The sequence below is a fragment of the Dendrobates tinctorius genome, unplaced genomic scaffold (assembly GCF_039654945.1).
Source record: "Dendrobates tinctorius isolate UK_male_01 unplaced genomic scaffold, ASM3965494v1 ptg000064l, whole genome shotgun sequence".
In the NCBI taxonomy this organism is placed as follows: domain Eukaryota; kingdom Metazoa; phylum Chordata; class Amphibia; order Anura; family Dendrobatidae; genus Dendrobates; species Dendrobates tinctorius.
In genome coordinates, this window is record NW_027361732.1 from 47,862,122 (window position 1) to 47,880,198 (window position 18,077).

The following is an 18,077-nucleotide window of genomic DNA, read 5'->3' on the forward strand; positions in this document are numbered from 1 at the left end:
ACAGGCCAAAAACATCACTACTCTAGAGGTGATCTGCATGGAGGAATGGGCCAACATACCACCAAGTGTGTACCAACCTTGTGAAGGCTTACAGAAAACGTTTGACCTCTGTCATTGCCAACAAAGGATTTATAACAAAATATTGAGATGAACTTTTGTTAATGATCAAATACTTATTTTTCACCATAATTTGAAAAATAAATCTTGCCAAATCAGACAAGGTGATTTTCTGGATTTTTTTTCTCATTTTGACTCTCATAGTTGTGGTCTACGTATGATGTCAATTACAGGCCTCTCTCATCTTAAGAGGGAGAAATTGCACAATTGGCAGCTGACTAAATACTTTTTCCCCACTGTTTATACCATAAGCTGGGTCTATGGAGGCTGTATGTCAGTGTGGAACTGACAGGTCTAATGTGCTGCAGTACAGGAGTATTGCACTCATTACACCAACAAAGTGTAGTGTGTTCAAGTCCCATGCTGGGACAGAGTTTAAAAGAAAGACTGGAGTCACTTGTGGGGAAATGTTTCTGTTGTGGCACCTTACTGGCTTTGAAAATGCTACAGGGCTTCCACTATCTAATTCAGCCAAATTGGTGCTCCCAAAATCAAATGGTTATTCTTCTCTCCCAAACCTTTTCATATACCCAAACAGGGTTTGTAAATTTTCTTGAAATATGAAAAATTGCTGTTAAACTTTTAAGCCCTTTAAAAGTCATTTAATTATGATGTTAAAAAACGATGGGGATGCAAAGTAAATATAAGGTAAATGTTATTTATTATTTTGGTTTGTGTGGTATGACTATCTGTTTTAGTAGCATAAAATTTAACATTGAAAAGTGCATCTAAACATTGTTAAATTTCAGACTTTCATAAAAGCAAAACATATCTTGATGGATGCATCACTAGCATGCAGTACAGTAAACCATGACAAAAGCCATATGGTATGCGCACACAACATCTTTTAAATTCTGATGAACCCGCCAAGTTTTTCAAGCAGAAGGCGCTTCAGGAAAATATTTTTTTTTCTTGCAGTGTCTTTTGTCAATTTCATCGTTCAAGTCCAAAGCATTTTTCCGCTTTGTTTTTTTCTACGGTGTTTGTTTATAGTGTTTTCTTATAGTTTTTGTTTTTTTGTTTTTTTTTCCTATGGTCCTTTTCCAGGCATTTTTCTCACACTATTGAATAATGAAGAACCTGCTAACAATATTTTAAGGAAAAATCAATGGTAAAGCTCTGAAATATATCCAGCCAATGTTTTAGCTTTCCTATTCACTTAGAAAGTACCGTGTGTCTTTCTTTAAATTGGAAAACACCAGAAGTCTGAATATGTCACACTTAACCTATTGGTGTTTTTAAAACCTGAAGTGGTTAAAGGACTTTAAATATTCTACACTTATGTCAATGTTAGGCCGGTTTCACATTAGCGCATTTTCAGCGCGCGCACGGCCGGGGGTAGCTCCGCCCCCGATCCGGCTCTCTGCCCGGCGTGCCCGCCCCTTCCTTGTAGCGCCGCCTCCTAGCGGACAGCGGCGCTTGCGATTGGCGCACCCTATCTTTAGCATAGGGTGCGCCGATCGTGCGCAGGCCGTGCGCTAGTTGCGCTTTGACCTGCGCTGCGCACTTTTGACGGTGCGCCGTGCGCGCCAAAATCAAACTTTTCGGATTTTGGCGCGCACGGCGCACCGTCAAAAGTGCGCAGCGCAGGTCAAAGCGCAACTAGCGCACGGCCTGCGCACGATCGGCGCACCCTATGCTAAAGATAGGGTGCGCCGATCGCAGGCGCCGCTGTCCGCTAGGAGGCGGCGCTACAAGGAAGGGGTGGGCACGCCGGGCAGAGAGCCGGATCGGGGGCGGAGCTACCCCCGGCCGTGCGCGCGCTGAAAATGCGCTAATGTGAAACCAGCCTTACCTGGTAATGCATATGTTCATTTTTTTCAGCATTTGCTGATAAATTGTTAAGGCGGTGTCTGTGGTGGAATCCGTGCGAAAAAGATGTTGTGTGCATATACCTATGTGCACGCAACGTTTTAAGAGGTCAGCAGTCTTGCAAGGTATTCCTAATCAAAGCCACTTCAGGAAAAAGCCAGTGCCGTTTCCCATAGTGGCTTCTCGTGGTGTTGCTGCTGTTGAATTATTTTGAATTCGAGGTTTGATATAATCTTTCACACATTGTTTCCTTTCCTCCTGGGAAATTTATATTTATAATCCATGGACTGGAATAAAATGAGGGTTATGCCCCTTTTTTTCTCTGGGATACTGACAAAGACCTGAGAGTGATGGTATTCGGTGCCTATTATTGTAGGGTAGATACACATTTATTGAGCGTCACCCGTTTCCACATTACACAGGACATTTTTGAACAAAGCAGCTTGGGAGTAAGGAATTTGGTGACAAACTGAACAATGTGCACTGACAGCGTCTCTCATGGATAATTAGAGAGTATATTATGTACAGCCTGCCTTCGGTACTGGATAGACTTTCCTGTCTACAAAGGTCAGAGACACAGGATACTCAGGTTGTGTTTTTTTTTTTTCCAGGACCAATACAGCGACATGAGAATTAGCATTAACCAGAAGCCTGGAAGCAGCCATGACTTTGGGTTTAAAACAAACTGGAACAGTGCAGGGGTGTTTGTAACATATGTCAATGCAGGTACAGTAACAGGTCTTTTATTTTTCCTCTTTATTATGTTATTTGTAAGTGTCATTTTTGTTTGACATAGAGCAACTTTAGACAACATATTGCATTTTTGACAGTTTACATTTTGGGGGGAGTTTTTGTAGTAAAGTGTTATTTTTTTGCCTTTTTTATATATCATGGCAGTCTGCTGGAGTTTACTTGTGTACTTTTACCATGTATCTTTTATGTTATGCAAATCACCAAGTACAAAGTTGCAAACATGTCTAATTTTTAATCTGCAGTGCATTTCATATAATTTATGACTAATTATTTTGACCTTGGACTGTATATTTGTTTGCAGGCAGCCCTGCTGAATTTTCCCAGCTGCAAGTAGATGATGAAATTCTATCTGTCAACGGCATCAAGGTGTCATCTATGGACTATAATCAGTGGAGAGGAGCCATGGACAGTGCTGTGGAAACTGGAAACCTTGCAATAGATGTCAGACGATACGGCAAGAATGGTACGTTTCATTTCAGATATCAGTAGTGCTGTCCACGGTAACAGCTTTTGGCAATGCTAACTAGAGAATTTTGCCAGTTTTGAAAGAATAAAAAAATGCACCCATTCTAATAGTAAATCCAAACCCAATTTTCACATATTTTGATACACAAGCATTCTGTATATCTGCATGTCGCTGGTTCTATAGAAAATAGTAATAATGGCTATTGAAAACTGGCAGAATTGATGTGCTGAAAATTTTTGTATGAAGGTGCTGGGCATATAGCGTAACACAATAATTGATAATGTGGCTTTTTAACATTTTTATGACACCTTTGATGTCACAGGCTTGACATGCTATATATATATTGTGCTTAAACTACTTTGTAAAAATGCAACCATAAAGTTATACAAATCCCTTCCGTTAAGCAGAAAAAAGTGAAGTACTTGAACAAAAAAGGTAAAAAAAAATAAATGTGCTACCTGGAAACCATCAATGTCTGGTTTGGCTGTGTACCTGCAATATTGTATCACTGTGAATAAGTAATTGTTTTGCATATTTTTCTTAATTGATACCTTCGTAGAATTATCATATGCAAGTATTGGCATTCACATGTCAGTCAGACCATTTGGAGGTTTTATTTCAGAAAATAGCAAGTCTGCTTGTTGGTTTCTATGTTACACAAAGAAAAGGGCGTACAAGTCCAATATAATGAGAAAAATATCAAATTTATTAGACATATAATAGTACTGACATAACCACATAATTACAACAGAAGGATCAGGAATTATGAGCTGCTTTAGTCCTAAAGATTAAATGTAAAGTGCATAGTGCTTATGGTGGATATGGGCCATATAACAGGGGCTCAAAAAGTAAAGGGAGGTCACAACCAGGTGCGCATCCTGTGAAGAAACCCCCCTTATCCCACGCAATAGTGCTTACCCATAATGAATTCCACCAGGACTTATGCAGCGCCGCCACCGAGTCGCGTTTCGCCTCTTGTTCAAGGTGCGGTCCGCACCTTGAAAAAGAGGCGAAACGCGCGTCGGTGTCGGCGCTGCATAAGTCCTGGTGGAATTCATTATGGGTAAGCACTATTGCGTGGGATAATGGGGGTTTCTTCACAGGATGCGCACCTGGTTGTGACCTCCCTTTACTTTTTGATTCCCTGTTATATGGTCCATATCCACCATAAACACTATGCACTTTACATTTAATCTTTAGGACTAAAGCAGCTCATAATGCCTGATCCTTTTGTTGTAATTATGTGGTTATGTCAGTACTATTATATGTCTAATAAATTTGATATCTTTCTCATTATATTGGACTTGTACTCCCTTTTCTTTGTGTAACATGCTATGTAGGAGTGTCCATCCTCAATTCCCCTTGAGTCAATACTACAAAGTATGTGACTCTATTGGGGTATATATTAATTGGTTCCATATGGTTTTGTTTTATATATTTGTTGGTTTCTATGTAGCACATATGTATGGGCCAACTAATAGGTGAAAGTAACACAAGACTAATAAACATAAACAATAAAAAAAAGAAGACCGCGCCCCAGACCGTGGTGAAGAAATAAGTCTTACATTTATTCTGCCTCCTGTGGCAACTTTGTCTATAAGATTTTGACATTTGAGAGGTGCGGTTTAACCCTTTTGTTCTAATAATAAACATAAACAATCCATGTGAAACCAGTTTCACTGCACTTGCAAAGTACAATATCCCAAGTTGCGGATGGCTACTTGGCATATGAAAATTTTTTAAAAAAAGTACCCATGGGTAAGACTGCAAGGTCTTGGTTAATATTCTGGGATTTGTTTTTACACTAATGTCTTTCTAATATAGTAAATCGGTTTTTATGCTGGAAAGACTAAGTGCTGGACTTTTTGGGTTTTCAAAATGGTAGCAAATAAAATTGGAATTTTTGATACATTTGCAGGTCACTTAGGAAATTTACTTTATGTAATCTTAACACATTTAGATTTTTAAACAGAGCAGTATATTTAAAATGTTATGTATTTTTTTTCTTAATGAATCATCATAGTCATGATCCTTTCAGGTGGATTCATTTTTTTTAACGTTTGTAGAAATCCTTAAACTTGTAGGAATGAATGAACCACCCTCAATGCTTTTTTAAATAAAATTTGAACAGACGTTCACAATAGAATTTTTTTTCTTACAGAGGATATCTTTGTTTTATTTGTTTAGTATGTGACTTAATGGCACTTTAACTGTATAACTCTGTTATAGAGCGGATAGTAACAGAAAATGAAAAGAATAAAACAATTGGGGTGGCATAGAGTGCTTACAAGGCAGGAAATGAGTAAAAATACTCTTTATATACCTATATGGATGTTAGACAGACATAGCTGGGTCTCTACTTTAGTGGATATGTTGGGGTTTAGGTCTAAGGACAGAGATGGTGATTGACGTCTTGTAAAACTAATTTCTTTCAGTACGGTAACATCTATGTTTTTGGAAAATTGGTATAAATGTAAAAAGAAAATATGGTTAAAGTGCCTTTAAGTTTTAGTAAAGTATTCATTATGCTGTCTAACTGCATGTATAGCTGCATGTCTGGGAAGGTGGTCTTTTTTGCTGAGATCTAACACTGTGACACCGCTTTTGCTGCTTGCTTCATCACTTTGTAGACTTGTGTCTCGTGTTTGTTTTTCATTAACTTTCATACTTTGTGTCGCTGCATTGATTACTTACCAATCAGACTGGGGCAGAGACCCACCTTCCCTGCCGTACAAAAGCCATAAAACCCTCAATCTCACCAGTATGGATAACAAACTTGTAGGTTCTCCTGAGAGTAAGAGGATTGATGCAAGCTCTAGGGGCAGTAGCCCCTCCAGATCTCCCAGCACTTCCGTGAGAAGCAGCCCACCTGACCCAGGAAATGTAAGTAATATGCTTATGCTGCTCTCTTTTTAACATGCGGTTTATATTTTTTGTGCTCTTTTTTTGCTAAGTCAGTATTAAAATCCATAGTTTTGATCATTACATTGACCCTAAAGTGTTTTGTTTATCTCATAAAGTGAATATTAATAAAGCTACCATTTATGATTCATAGTGTAGTACACGGTTATCCTTTGCAGAGCAGTGTGCACCATAGAATAGGTGGTGTTCTTCCTCAGATCAGAGCTTATTTCCCAGAATGTATAGAAAGATGACAAAGCTCCAGCAGATGTACATGCCCAAATATCGCAGACTGTTTTCTCTTCGATGTGTAATATTAAAGAGGTACTCCAGGGAGATCAAAATGTATTTCAACATGCTTTCTGTGTAAAGCTATAAAATTTCTCACACCTCTGCCTGTCCTGTTATGGCAACGTCATGTGATTTTACCAATAGTCACAGCACTGCTGCTGCTCCTGAGTGCCCTTCTCCACTTCTGAGATGCTACGTCAGAGATCAGAGTCATGGCTGTAGCTAGCTGATCACAAAAGCCAGCCTCCTGACTATAGGGGGGCAGGCTATGTATGGTTTGATAACTCCCCCCCCCCCCCCCCCCCCCCCCCCCCATTCTTCTTCTCCCACTGCCTTTGTATGTAACCTGTTAAGGCACGTGAAGAATAAGGCCTGTCATAAACCTTAGTCGGGGGGCTAGCTTACATAAGCAGGTAGCTAGAACTCTGCATCAGCAGTGCTGTGACATAAGGTCACAGTAAGAAGTTGTAAAATCACAATAATAATGTAATATCTAGATGCAAATATAGTGACAATAATGTAGACTCCAGAACATGTGCACTGAGAGACTGTTAATGTGTCACAGTAGCATAAAGCCCCCGTTACACTAAACGATGTCCCAGCGATCTCACCAACGATCCGACATGATGGGATCGCTGGGACATCGTTAGGCTGATCGCTGGTGAGCTGTCACATAGACAGCTCCAGCGATCAGTACCAGCGACGCTGGTTTCTAATGTAAACGTCGGGTATCCAGGAGCAGCGCGACTCCTGGATACCCGCTGTTTACCTTGGAAATCGGCGTACACGCTGGTTTCCGAGGTAAACATCGGGTATCTAGGAGCCGATACCCAACTCCTGGATACCCAACGTTTACCTTGGAAACCAGCGGGTATCCAGGAGCCGCGGCTCCTGGATACCCGACGTTTACATTAGAAACCAGCGTCCAGCGTTGCTGATCGCTGGTCTCTCGCCACACGCAGTGATGCGTGCTGGGCAGCGGGAGACCAGCGATCGAAAAATGGCCCTGGCCGCTCGAGCACGATCAGCGATAACCAGCAGGCGGGCCGGTCGCTGATCCCCGTCACACACAGCGATCTCACCGGTGTGACGGGACCCTAAGCTCAGCAAAAGGAAACTATCACTCAATGAGGAGTGCCTGCCCCTCCCCAGCCACCAGACTGTGAGCAGACTGAAAGATGTGTTCTGCTCAAGAAACTGCTTAAGGGCCTGTCACACGAAGCGATATTGCTAGCAATATCGCTATAACTTGACGTTATAGCGATATTGCTAGTGATATCGCTGTGTCTGATACTTACCTACAACCCGCTCCCCTACTGCTTATCGCTGATCGCGCGAGAACGTCCAGGTCTGTTTCTCGTCGTCAGCTTCCTGCGGCACTTCCTGTGGAGAGACGAGCGTGGAGCCGGGCGGGAGGACGCAGAATCGCCTAGTGTGACAGGTAAGTAGCGACCCCCATCCCCAGCAATGTCGCTGGTGAGATCTGCCTGTGTGGCAGCTCACTAGCGACCACTTAGCGATGTACCAGCGATCCTGACCGCGTCATATCGCTGGTCGGGATCGCTGGTACATCGCTAAGTGTGACAGTACCTTTAGAATACCCCTTTTAAGCTTCATTTATAAATAGTTGTAGGCTAAATTTTTTTTTTTCAATTCAACAGTGTGTGTTTAGGAAGTCTTTCATATTAATAATGATCTGGTAGCTCTGACATGTGTGCACAGCTTAACCACTAGATAAATCATTTTGTTGTTGTTTTAGGTTAAGGAAAAAAAACAAATGAATGGAATTAAAGATGAAGTGGATACTAAGCAAAAAGGTAATAGTTCCTCATGTTTTAGTAAATTAACTCGTACAAGACATCTACATTACAAAATAAGGACAAAGCTGGGATGTAGAGTAGATTGCTGCTTAGGATGCTATTTAGATAGGTATGTGACCGGTAGGAAATGGTCATAGACAGTGCCTTCAGTTCTGTGCTGGGGTGCAATATGCATTGTTGCAAGAAATGATACTTGCTGTGTTACTGGCGCCCACCTAAGGATGAGTGGAGGACACGTTCTGAACCTTCTCATTGGGCCACAGTGTAGCCTACGTCTTCATGGAATTGGGGATACATCGAGAATAATAGACCTTTTCTATAGAATGTTATTGTCATTTTCATAATGTCTGCATTCACACCCACTGCGTAAAGTAATCCCATGCTACACTGCCTTGTCTGCTTACACAACCATAGTTTTACTTATTGTTTGAAAACAAGCAGTTATCAGACAATAAAGACATGATTAAAATCAAAGTTGCTTTTCTTTTCTATCGCTGTAGTTATGTAAACAGATACACAATATGTATCTGTTTACATATTGTGTTAACTTGGTCTTGTGATTTCCATATATTGTAATTTCCTAGAATTTTCCCATCGCTTAAAAAGCGTTGTGGAAAAAGTAACTTTTCCACGTTACATCTTGGGAAAATGAATTTTTTTTAAATTATTTTTTTCACATTATGTGCTGCACTTCTAGGACATGCCCTATCCTTCACCATGTTTGTGCCTTATTCACCTTTTCCCGTAAAGGTTCCTACAAATCTTTAATAAGACTATTTGATAAAACAAAACACAAAAGCTCCTTTTTCTTCAAGTAAGAATAGTTTATATGTGCACCTTCTCTAAATATCTCGAGCATACAGTACATACAGCGGCTACTTGTACAGCGCCACCAGACAGATCATGTTCCACAGTGATATAGTTCAGACTAAAGATACCATTGTGGCTTCTAAGTTACAGTAATGTGTTTTCTTTTTTTCTTTGCTTTGAATGGCTAGTAAAGTAACTGCAAACATCATCCAGTTGCTTGGAACGGATTTTACTATAATGTTTGTTTGCTTTATTTGCACATTATGGCATGGGATTTTACATTTCATTTTTGTTTGAATATGACATGTAATGAAAGAATGGTTTGCATCTGGACTGCTGACACTTGGAGCAGAATTAGACGGCTATATAAATCTGAGTGAGCTCGGAAGCGGTGCACAGACTGGCCAGCAGCTCTCCCGACCGTCTTTGCACTGCATCCTGACCTTGCTCTAATTTTTACGGACATCTGACTCTGCCCTTAAAATTAAGTTTTACTTTGGAGCCACTTTAGACTTATTTTCAGACTGTTTCCCTATGAAGATTTATACACTCCTTAGCATTGAATTTTCCCCCAAAAAAGTCATGTGGTTAGGAAAATCATAGATTCATTAGATATGTTAATGATGTGCAACTAAAGAATAGTGGAAGCAACATTCCAAAATGTCTCTATTTAGTCAGTACCAGGTATGAGTAATGAGTCCAGAAAAACACGCACTTAAACTTGCATGTCTTGGTTTAATAAGGTTTAATGGTCTAAATGCACTTACGTACATAAATCAACAAGATCCACTGCAGGCAGCTCAGTTTGCCTTTGCCAACCAATGACATCACAGGTGTTCTCGATGGGAGACCAGTCTGGAGACATTACATGCCATAGTAGCACATTTGGGCTATCACAATAGCCAGAGCAACATGTGGCCTGGTTTTGTTTTTAAAAAAAAAAAAAAAAAAAGTCTTAGGACATTTTGGAGAAATGGTCATACCATGGATTCCAAAACCAAATCAATGCATCCTCAAATGAAGATTAGAGCTACTAGAGGTACTTGAAATGAAGATTAGAGGAGTCTGTATATCATTCATTACTCCATCACATACTATAATCCTTGGAGTACGACCAGTGTGGTGATGTCTTGTGAACTCCTCTTCACTGCATTGCCCAGGTGAACTCATCAGATTTGAAGAATGGCCCGTATTGATCCATTCTGTACTGCAAGTGAAATTAGATATCACCTATAGTGATGAGCGCAAATTCTCGTTACTTGCGTTTGCTTAGGATGATGGGGTATGTATGTATTGCAGGAGCTCGAGTAACATGTTCGAGCCCCCGCGGCTGCATTTTTTACCGGTGTTAGAAAACCACAAAACATGCGAGGATTGCCTGACAAACACTCGCAATCCCCGCATGTTTTGTGGCTGCCTATCAATCGCAAAACATGCAGCCGTTAGTACTCTAACATGTCGTTCGAGCACCCTCAATACTCGGTGCATACACGAGCACTTGCGCTCATCACTAGCTACATGCCAAGCCTATGGCATCAAAAAGTGTTTACACAAACCATCAAAAAATGTTTGCATGACATTGTGCTAAGATGCAGATGTCCAGCAACAGTTTTTACATTGACCTTATGGAATCACTTTCAAAAGCTATCTTGGTGCAGAGAAGGATGGCAATGGAAGCTAGAGTGGAGGTTTATCCTTTTCAGTGATGAGTTTTGCTTTTGTATTGCACACATTGATATTGGTCTGGAGACCACGTGGACAATACTTTGAAGATATTTTCATGAGGGAATGTGAAGGTGTCCTAGGACCTACTGTAAAGCCCCCGTTACACACTGCGATATCGCTAGCAATATCGCTGTAAAGTCACCGATTTTGTGACGTTATAGCGATATTGCTAGCGATATCGCTGTGTCTGATACTTACCTCCGACCGGCTCCTCCGCTGATCGCGCGAGAAGCTGCTGGACCATTCCTCGTCGGTCACTTCCTGCGGCGCCGACGAGCGACGCGTGGAGCCGGGCGGGAGGACGCAGGATCGCCGCGTCTGGCAGGTAAGTAGCGATCCCCGTCCCCAGTGATGTCGCTGGTGAGATCTGCCTGTGTGGCAGCTCACTAGCGACCACCTAGCGATGCACCAGCGATCCTGACCGCGTCATATCGCTGGTCGGGATCGCTGGTACATCGTTAGGTGTAACGGTACCCTAAGCAGCCATACTCTGAAGTATCTTTGGACTTATCTCCCATTAAGGACATCTGGGATGTCATTGATTGGCAATGGCAAAGTGAGCTGATAGCAGATCTTGATGATTTGCTTGTGCAAGAGAATTCATTATGGCAGAATGTTAGTCAACCATTAATAACTTCATTGATAGCATGCTCAAGGTGTGTAAGTGTATGTATCTCTGTGCACGGAAATCGTAGTCCGTAATTATTCAAGATGATTTAAAAATGTTTGATTTTTTTCATCATTTGCATATCATTAACACATCCATTGATCATAGATTTTCATAATTCTATGACTTTTCCTTTTTGGTGTTGCAACTTCAATGTTAAGGAGTATAATAAGAAATGGTTGTAATCTCCTTGTTGAAGCTTCACTTTAATATCAATTTGTGAATGCATTTATCTTTTTGGAATTTGTGGCTTGTTTATTGCTTGCATTTGTCAAAAATTTGACTAATACATGGTGGTAGTTTTCATTCTATGTCTTTAAAGTTAAACATGAAAATACTGAACAGCTATTGTACATCTCTATCGCAATATAGAACATTGCTATCCCCTGTAAATCTGTGTCAAGATTACCAAGTCAATAGTTGTAGCTTTAAAGTGGACCATTTAGCTCTAGTAAGTTTTTAGTAAATGCTTGAATTTAACAAGTAAATTAAAAATTCTGGATTATGGTTTCTTAAAACTATGCTGTTCCACAGTTATCCCTCTTAAGATTGTTGAAATTGACACCAGGGTGTTACCATTTACCATGTGAAAGGCTATGCCCCTACACAGTCAACATTGGTTTGCCATTCTCAGTGTGTGCAGGGACTCGCCACTAATTTGTAGGTTACTTCAGTTTCTTCTTGCTCTACTCCTGTAACAAGGGGAATGGCAACATCCACTTATCAATTACTTATATATTTTCAAAAAGAATAATAGAAAAATGCTATAGGGCTTTAAGAAAAGATGCAGCAACTTTGCCATTTCAGTGGTAAATCAAGTGTTAACTGAAACAGATGTGTGAGTAGAGCTGCCACATCCTCTTTAAGGATCAATACGTGTAAGACGTTTACTAAAATGTGATTTTATTTTTCAACAATAGGGACGGTTTTCCTAAATTATTGGAATGGTTATGAAACAGTTTTTTTTTGTTTTACTTTGTATCTTTCAATTAGAACATGAACCTATATCCTTGAGAAACAATAAAAGGAGGTCTCAGTTTTTTGAGCAAGGTAACACTTGTAATCAAGTACCAGCTGCTTTGCTACTGCCAAATTTCTAAAGGTTCTTTTAGGACTAACCATGGTGTTGGGTTCTAAGCTTCTCCTGCCACATGCTGAAAGCAACATAACCCATTTGTTTTATCCCCAGGATCATCTGGTTTTTCTTACAGCTCATGGGTCTACTTGTGTGGTAATGGGAGTTGTTGCTGTGCTTCTCCTCTCCTTTGTTTGGACAATATCTGCAGAATAACACACTCGCAAGAAAAAGCATATGATAACCCGGGTTCAGTGCACACATCAGTATTTTTGCAAATTAAGGAAGCCATTATGTTCCTGAACCAGTAAAATATTTGTAGCTTTAAGTTACGAGTACCAATACCTATAGAAAGGCTGCATCCACAATGACATTGAGGAGGTCCTGTCTCACAACATTCATCTGGTTATAGATCCTAGAACATGGCGATGAGCAGAACAATGTTTGCTGTCGTCTTTGTTTTTGGAATCCGATCCCATTCTTGGTCAATAATGACAAGCAGGGATGGATCTTCAGAACTTGGTATCAATTCAGTGTTATTGTCAAGGACAAACATTTCTACTCTATTTATATACATTTTTCCTACTTTAAATGTTCTTCAATCAGCATAATTAGAGTAGCCTTTTGAAGTAATAGCTTATTTCATCCTGGAGAACAATGCTATTGATGTAGATTATAACCAATTACTTGTTAGCCATCCGGGAAGCCTATGTAAAATAGCTTCTGGATGACACGTTCCTATTGTGTAGTACAGGCGTTTATTCCGCTTATCCTGCTGTTCATGCTTTTGCATTGTTAGTGATGTCATTTTATGGTTCATCAAATGTGTTGTAGATGCCTAAGCCTTGTGTGTGTCTGACATTAGAGAAGATCACTTCCGCCACATACAATAGTTTCAGATGGTTCCATAGCTTTTTTCTGTGCAACGCTTGACAATCCTCTTCATATCAGACTAACAAGCATGTTTGCTGATCTTGTGTGTTGTCGTGTTTTATTTTGTTTGCTGTGCCATATTCTGCATTGAGCAACATTTGTATGATACCATATGTATCGAAAGTAAATGAAAACTAATAGTATGCCAATTATCTGGTTTACTTATTACTGTATCAGCAAAGTGTAAAAGACCAGATTATACTGCGTTTTGGCTTTGAAGGGCAGTTGTCATGTCACTGTGTGGAACTTTAGTCATTTTGTGCTGATGCGTTAAGTGGGTGGTCCTAATCGGTGAATTTACAGCTATCTTTCGATGCTCACCTATTTGGAGAACCCTGGATATATTAGTAAGAAGACCACCCACTGGACTCTTTAGCCTATAGAAAGAAGGAATTTAAGAAGATTATAAGTTTCCAACAAAAATGTACATATCGATCTGCTCCGCTTCTACTGCTTTATAACATGCTGTCTATAGGCATATCGGATATCTTGTTTAACATGACAAGTTCAAATTAGGACCCTGTTTTTTTCCAAAAGTTGCTCCCCTCGCACTGGCACCGACAGTCATTCAGTACAGACTATAAAACCTTTGTAATGGGGGCTTTAAAATCTAACTATGCTAATTGTGATACATGGGTCTGTTCAATAAGCCATGTAGGAAATGTGGATTTTATTCTTCATGTAATCAAATAAAAGCATACCAGTTTTTGTAAAACCAGTTATATAGCTATTTTATAACCAACTCTATGTAGGTAGATTGTATGATTAGCATTTGCAAAATAAAGCAGACGTCACAATTTTTAAAAAAAAAATCTTTGGACAATTTATTATTGAATAAACAATATAATTAAAATAAAGACAAAATTTTTCCTCGAGTTTCTCACACCAGTTTGTAAATAAATGCTAATGTCCATTCAAAGATGAATTTAGCCTATAAGTTTTCAATATTTAAAGTGTTTTAGTCTTGCTGATAAAATATTGCTTGACCAGGAGACAAAAGTAGTATTAAAAGTTTGCAGAAATGGTGAATCTCGCTCTTTAAGGTTCTTATTTTTGTAATCAAATATGTTTTTTGTTTTCTTTGATTTGACCTATTTGTGTTTGTTCTTTTGCTGCCTCACTACCAGGAAGTACAGATTCTTCTACACCAGAGGTAATATGCTAAAGCCGGTCTGCTATCATCCTGAAATTGTGCCATACTTGTCCTTGGATTAAGGGTGGAATTGCCTCTCTTGCTGGAGCTGAGCTGCAATAATCAACACTACTGAGAAAAGTAGTGAAGTTATTTCTGAAAAAATCACCCATCTTATTTTAATTCTGGACAGCCCTTTTTAAAACTTATTGGTAGCTTTACTTATTTCCTCCACTTAATTTGGGTAATTCTCAATTATGCTAAATTAAATGTTCTTAGTCTGCATGGTGTGTCCTTATTTATGCGCACATCAATGAGGAGATATATATATATATATATATATATATATATATATATATATATATATATATATATATATATAAAACATTTTCTCAAATTATTCCTAGATGCCAGTTCCATCCCTTAATGTTTCAGCTAGATGGTCTTGGGACCCTGAAGAGGAGAGGAAGAGGCAGGAAAAATGGCATCAAGAACAAGAAAAACTGTTGCAGGTAAAGTTTTAAATGTGATTGTCTAAGAATCGATCACATACGTATAGTAGCCAAGCTCAGTTGAGGGAAACGATTCCTATTGTTTTTAACCCCCTAACGACCAGGGGTATTTTTGGTTTTGCATTTTCATTTTTCCCTCCCCTTCTTTCCAGAGCCATAACTTTTTTATTTTTCCGTTTATATGGCCATGTGAGGGCTTATTTTTTGCTGGACGAGTTGTACTTTTAAATGACACCATTCGTTTTACCATGTCGTGTATTCGAAAACGGGAAAAAAAATTACAAGTGCGGTGAAATTGCAAAAAAAAAGTGCAATCCCACACTTGTTTTTTTGCTTGGGTTTTTTGCTAGGTTCACTAGATGCTAAATCTGACCTGCCATTATGATTCTCCAGGTCATTACGAGTTCATAGACACCAAACATGTCTATGTTCTCATTTATCTAAGTGGTGAAAAAAAATTCCAAAGTTTGCTAAAAAAAAAAAAAAAAAAAAAATTGCACAATTTTCCGAGACCCGTAGCGTCTCCATTTTTCATGATCTGGGGTCGGGTGAGGGCTTATTTTTTCCGTGCCGGGCTGACGTTTTTAATGATACCACTTTTGTGCAGATACGTTCTTTTGATCGCCCGTTATTGCATTTTAATGCAATGTCTTGGCGACCAAAAAAAGCGTAATTCTGGCGTTTTGAATTTTTTTCTCGCTACGCTGTTTAGCGATCGGGTTAATGTTTTTTTTTTTTATTGATCGGGCGATTCCTAACGCGGCGATACCTAATGTGTAGGTGGGATTTTTTTTTTTACTGTTTTATTTTGATTGGGGCGAAAGGGGGGTGATTTGAACTTTTAGGTTTTCTTAATTTTTTTTTATTTTTAAACATTTTTTTTTACTTTTGGCATGCTTCAATAGCCTAGGAGGCTAGAAGCATGCGCAACCCAATCGGCTCTGCTACATATGGGCGATGAGCAGATCGCCCATATGTAGCTGATTTACTGCTGTGCTTTCAGCGCCGACCACTGGGTGGCGCTGAAAGCCATATGCCTGGAACAACCGTAGAGGTCTCATAGAGACCTCTGGTTGTCCAGGCAACATGACGCCGACCCCCCGATCACGTGACGTGGGTCGGCGATGACGTCATTTCCGGCCCAGCGGCTGGAAATGCTATTTAAATGCCCGCTTTCAGAGTTTGACAGCGGGATTTAACTAGTAAATAGGCACAGGCGGACGGCGATTCCGCTCGTGCCTATTGCGGGCACATGTCAGCTGTTCATAACAGCTGACATGTCCCGGCGTTGATGCGGCCTCAGCGCCGGAGCCCTCATCAAAGCAGGGGAGATGTCTTTAATTATAATTAATAAAATTGAACCGGAATTTGCATTCTACATTCCTATCAGGTGGGCCATAACCATATCAAAGTTAACTTCCACTTGTCTATGGTCATAAATCTGCAAAAAGGAATTAAAAAAAATAGTTATACTTAACAGAGCCGATTTTTAAAAGCCCATATGTGCAACATTTGTCATGATTACCAATTGCAAAATACATTTTGAGGTAAAAAAAAGAAAATCTGGAAGTGTTGGTTTCCTTTTGCAAGTGTTGCATTTTCATTTTTAATAGCTTGATTTTTTTTTTCTCTTCCACTTAACCCCTTCTCTGTGCAGCCAATTTTTGTTTCTGCACTTTCATTTATTTCTCTCCTTTTTTTTTTTCAATATAATTCTACAGAGCTGTAAAAGCACTTAGTTTTTGCAGGATGAGTTGTAGTTTTGATTGCCAAAGTTTTGTTTTTGTGGTGTGCATTCTGTGGTAAAAATTACTATGATTCTTGAGTCTATAGGACATAATTATTATGGCAATACCCAAAGTTGTATAGAATTTTTTCATTTAAGTAGGGAAAGAAAAATCTGAAATTTTATAAATAAAAATAAAAGAAAATTGGGTGTTGCCGTTTTCTGAGATTTTCCATTGATTGCACTGGGACAGGGTTGTTTTTTTTGCGAGACAAGCTGACAGTTTTATTGATAGCATTTTGGGCTATATATTACAGCACAGAGGGACTGCTTTGCTTACCTGTCCAGGTATCTGAACTAGTGCACTCCCAGGATTTTTTTTTTTTGGGTTTTGTAAACTAGGGTGCCTGCTCTCATGGGATACATCTAGATAGTGCTGGGCAAGCCGCCTGATCTAATAGTATGGGCGTCACTAATGGGCTGTAAGCCAGACACTGTGCATTACCTGTGTGTGACCAACGCCATATACAAGCCTCTTTTGCGCAATTGTATACTAGGCAATCACCCCCTACATGAGTTGGTAGGCTATGAGTGGTTGTCTCATCAGTATTTTGCAACTGTATTGCTGCCATCTTTATTACATGGGCTTGCTGCATCCTGGGAGTACACTAGTTGAGATACATAGCTAGGTAAGCGCTTCAGTCCCTCTGTGCTGTATTAATTCTTGAACTTTTGTAGGATTTTTAGTCCTCTTTTTGTGCTATATACTACAAATTGATCGGATTTTATTACATTGTTTCAGGGAGGAGTGGTGACCTAAAAACCACATGTCTGGACGTTTTCATTTTTATTCTACTTAGGCCTTTACTGATCAGCTAATTTGTTTTATATCTTGATATATTGGACTTTTATAAACTCGGTGACACCGGATAAGTTTGCTTATTTTAGTTTTTTTTTTTTTTTAATATTTTTTATATTTTTGAAAATGTAACATTTTTAATGTTCCATTGTTCCATTAGGGGACTTAAACATGTGATCATTTGGGAGCTTACCGTATATTATATACTGCAATATCACAGCATTGCAGTATATAATGAAAATATCCGCCTACTTTCAAGCTCCGCTTTTATCAAGATGGTGGCGATGCGAGGTCTTCAGCCCCCATCTGCCATCAATTATTTCCACCCACTGATTGCGTCACAAGTCACTGATGGGACTGGAGCCAGTAAGCATGAGCAATGGCACCTGTTCCATTTACATGCTGCTGTTAACCAGCATGTACAGTAAATAGCTGGTTGTATGCAGAGATTACATATTCTCAAACGATAGAATGTACA

At 39.5% G+C, this 18,077-nt stretch overlaps 1 protein-coding gene across 6 annotated transcripts in view; it reads left to right on the forward strand.

The window, feature by feature from the left end:
- LMO7 (LIM domain 7) overlaps positions 1-18,077 on the forward strand; it is a 251,676-nt gene that overhangs the window by 214,978 nt on the left and 18,621 nt on the right. For 4 of the 6 annotated variants that reach the window (XM_073580396.1, XM_073580397.1, XM_073580400.1 and 1 more), the window contains 7 exons: positions 2,541-2,655; positions 2,984-3,145; positions 5,850-6,031; positions 8,100-8,157; positions 12,356-12,412; positions 14,498-14,523; positions 14,910-15,014. In XM_073580396.1, the coding sequence (XP_073436497.1) occupies positions 2,541-2,655; positions 2,984-3,145; positions 5,850-6,031; positions 8,100-8,157; positions 12,356-12,412; positions 14,498-14,523; positions 14,910-15,014 (705 nt within the window). The remainder of the gene's footprint in view (positions 1-2,540; positions 2,656-2,983; positions 3,146-5,849; positions 6,032-8,099; positions 8,158-12,355; positions 12,413-14,497; positions 14,524-14,909; positions 15,015-18,077) is intronic. The other 2 variants (XM_073580401.1, XM_073580399.1) reach the window with 2 other exon arrangements.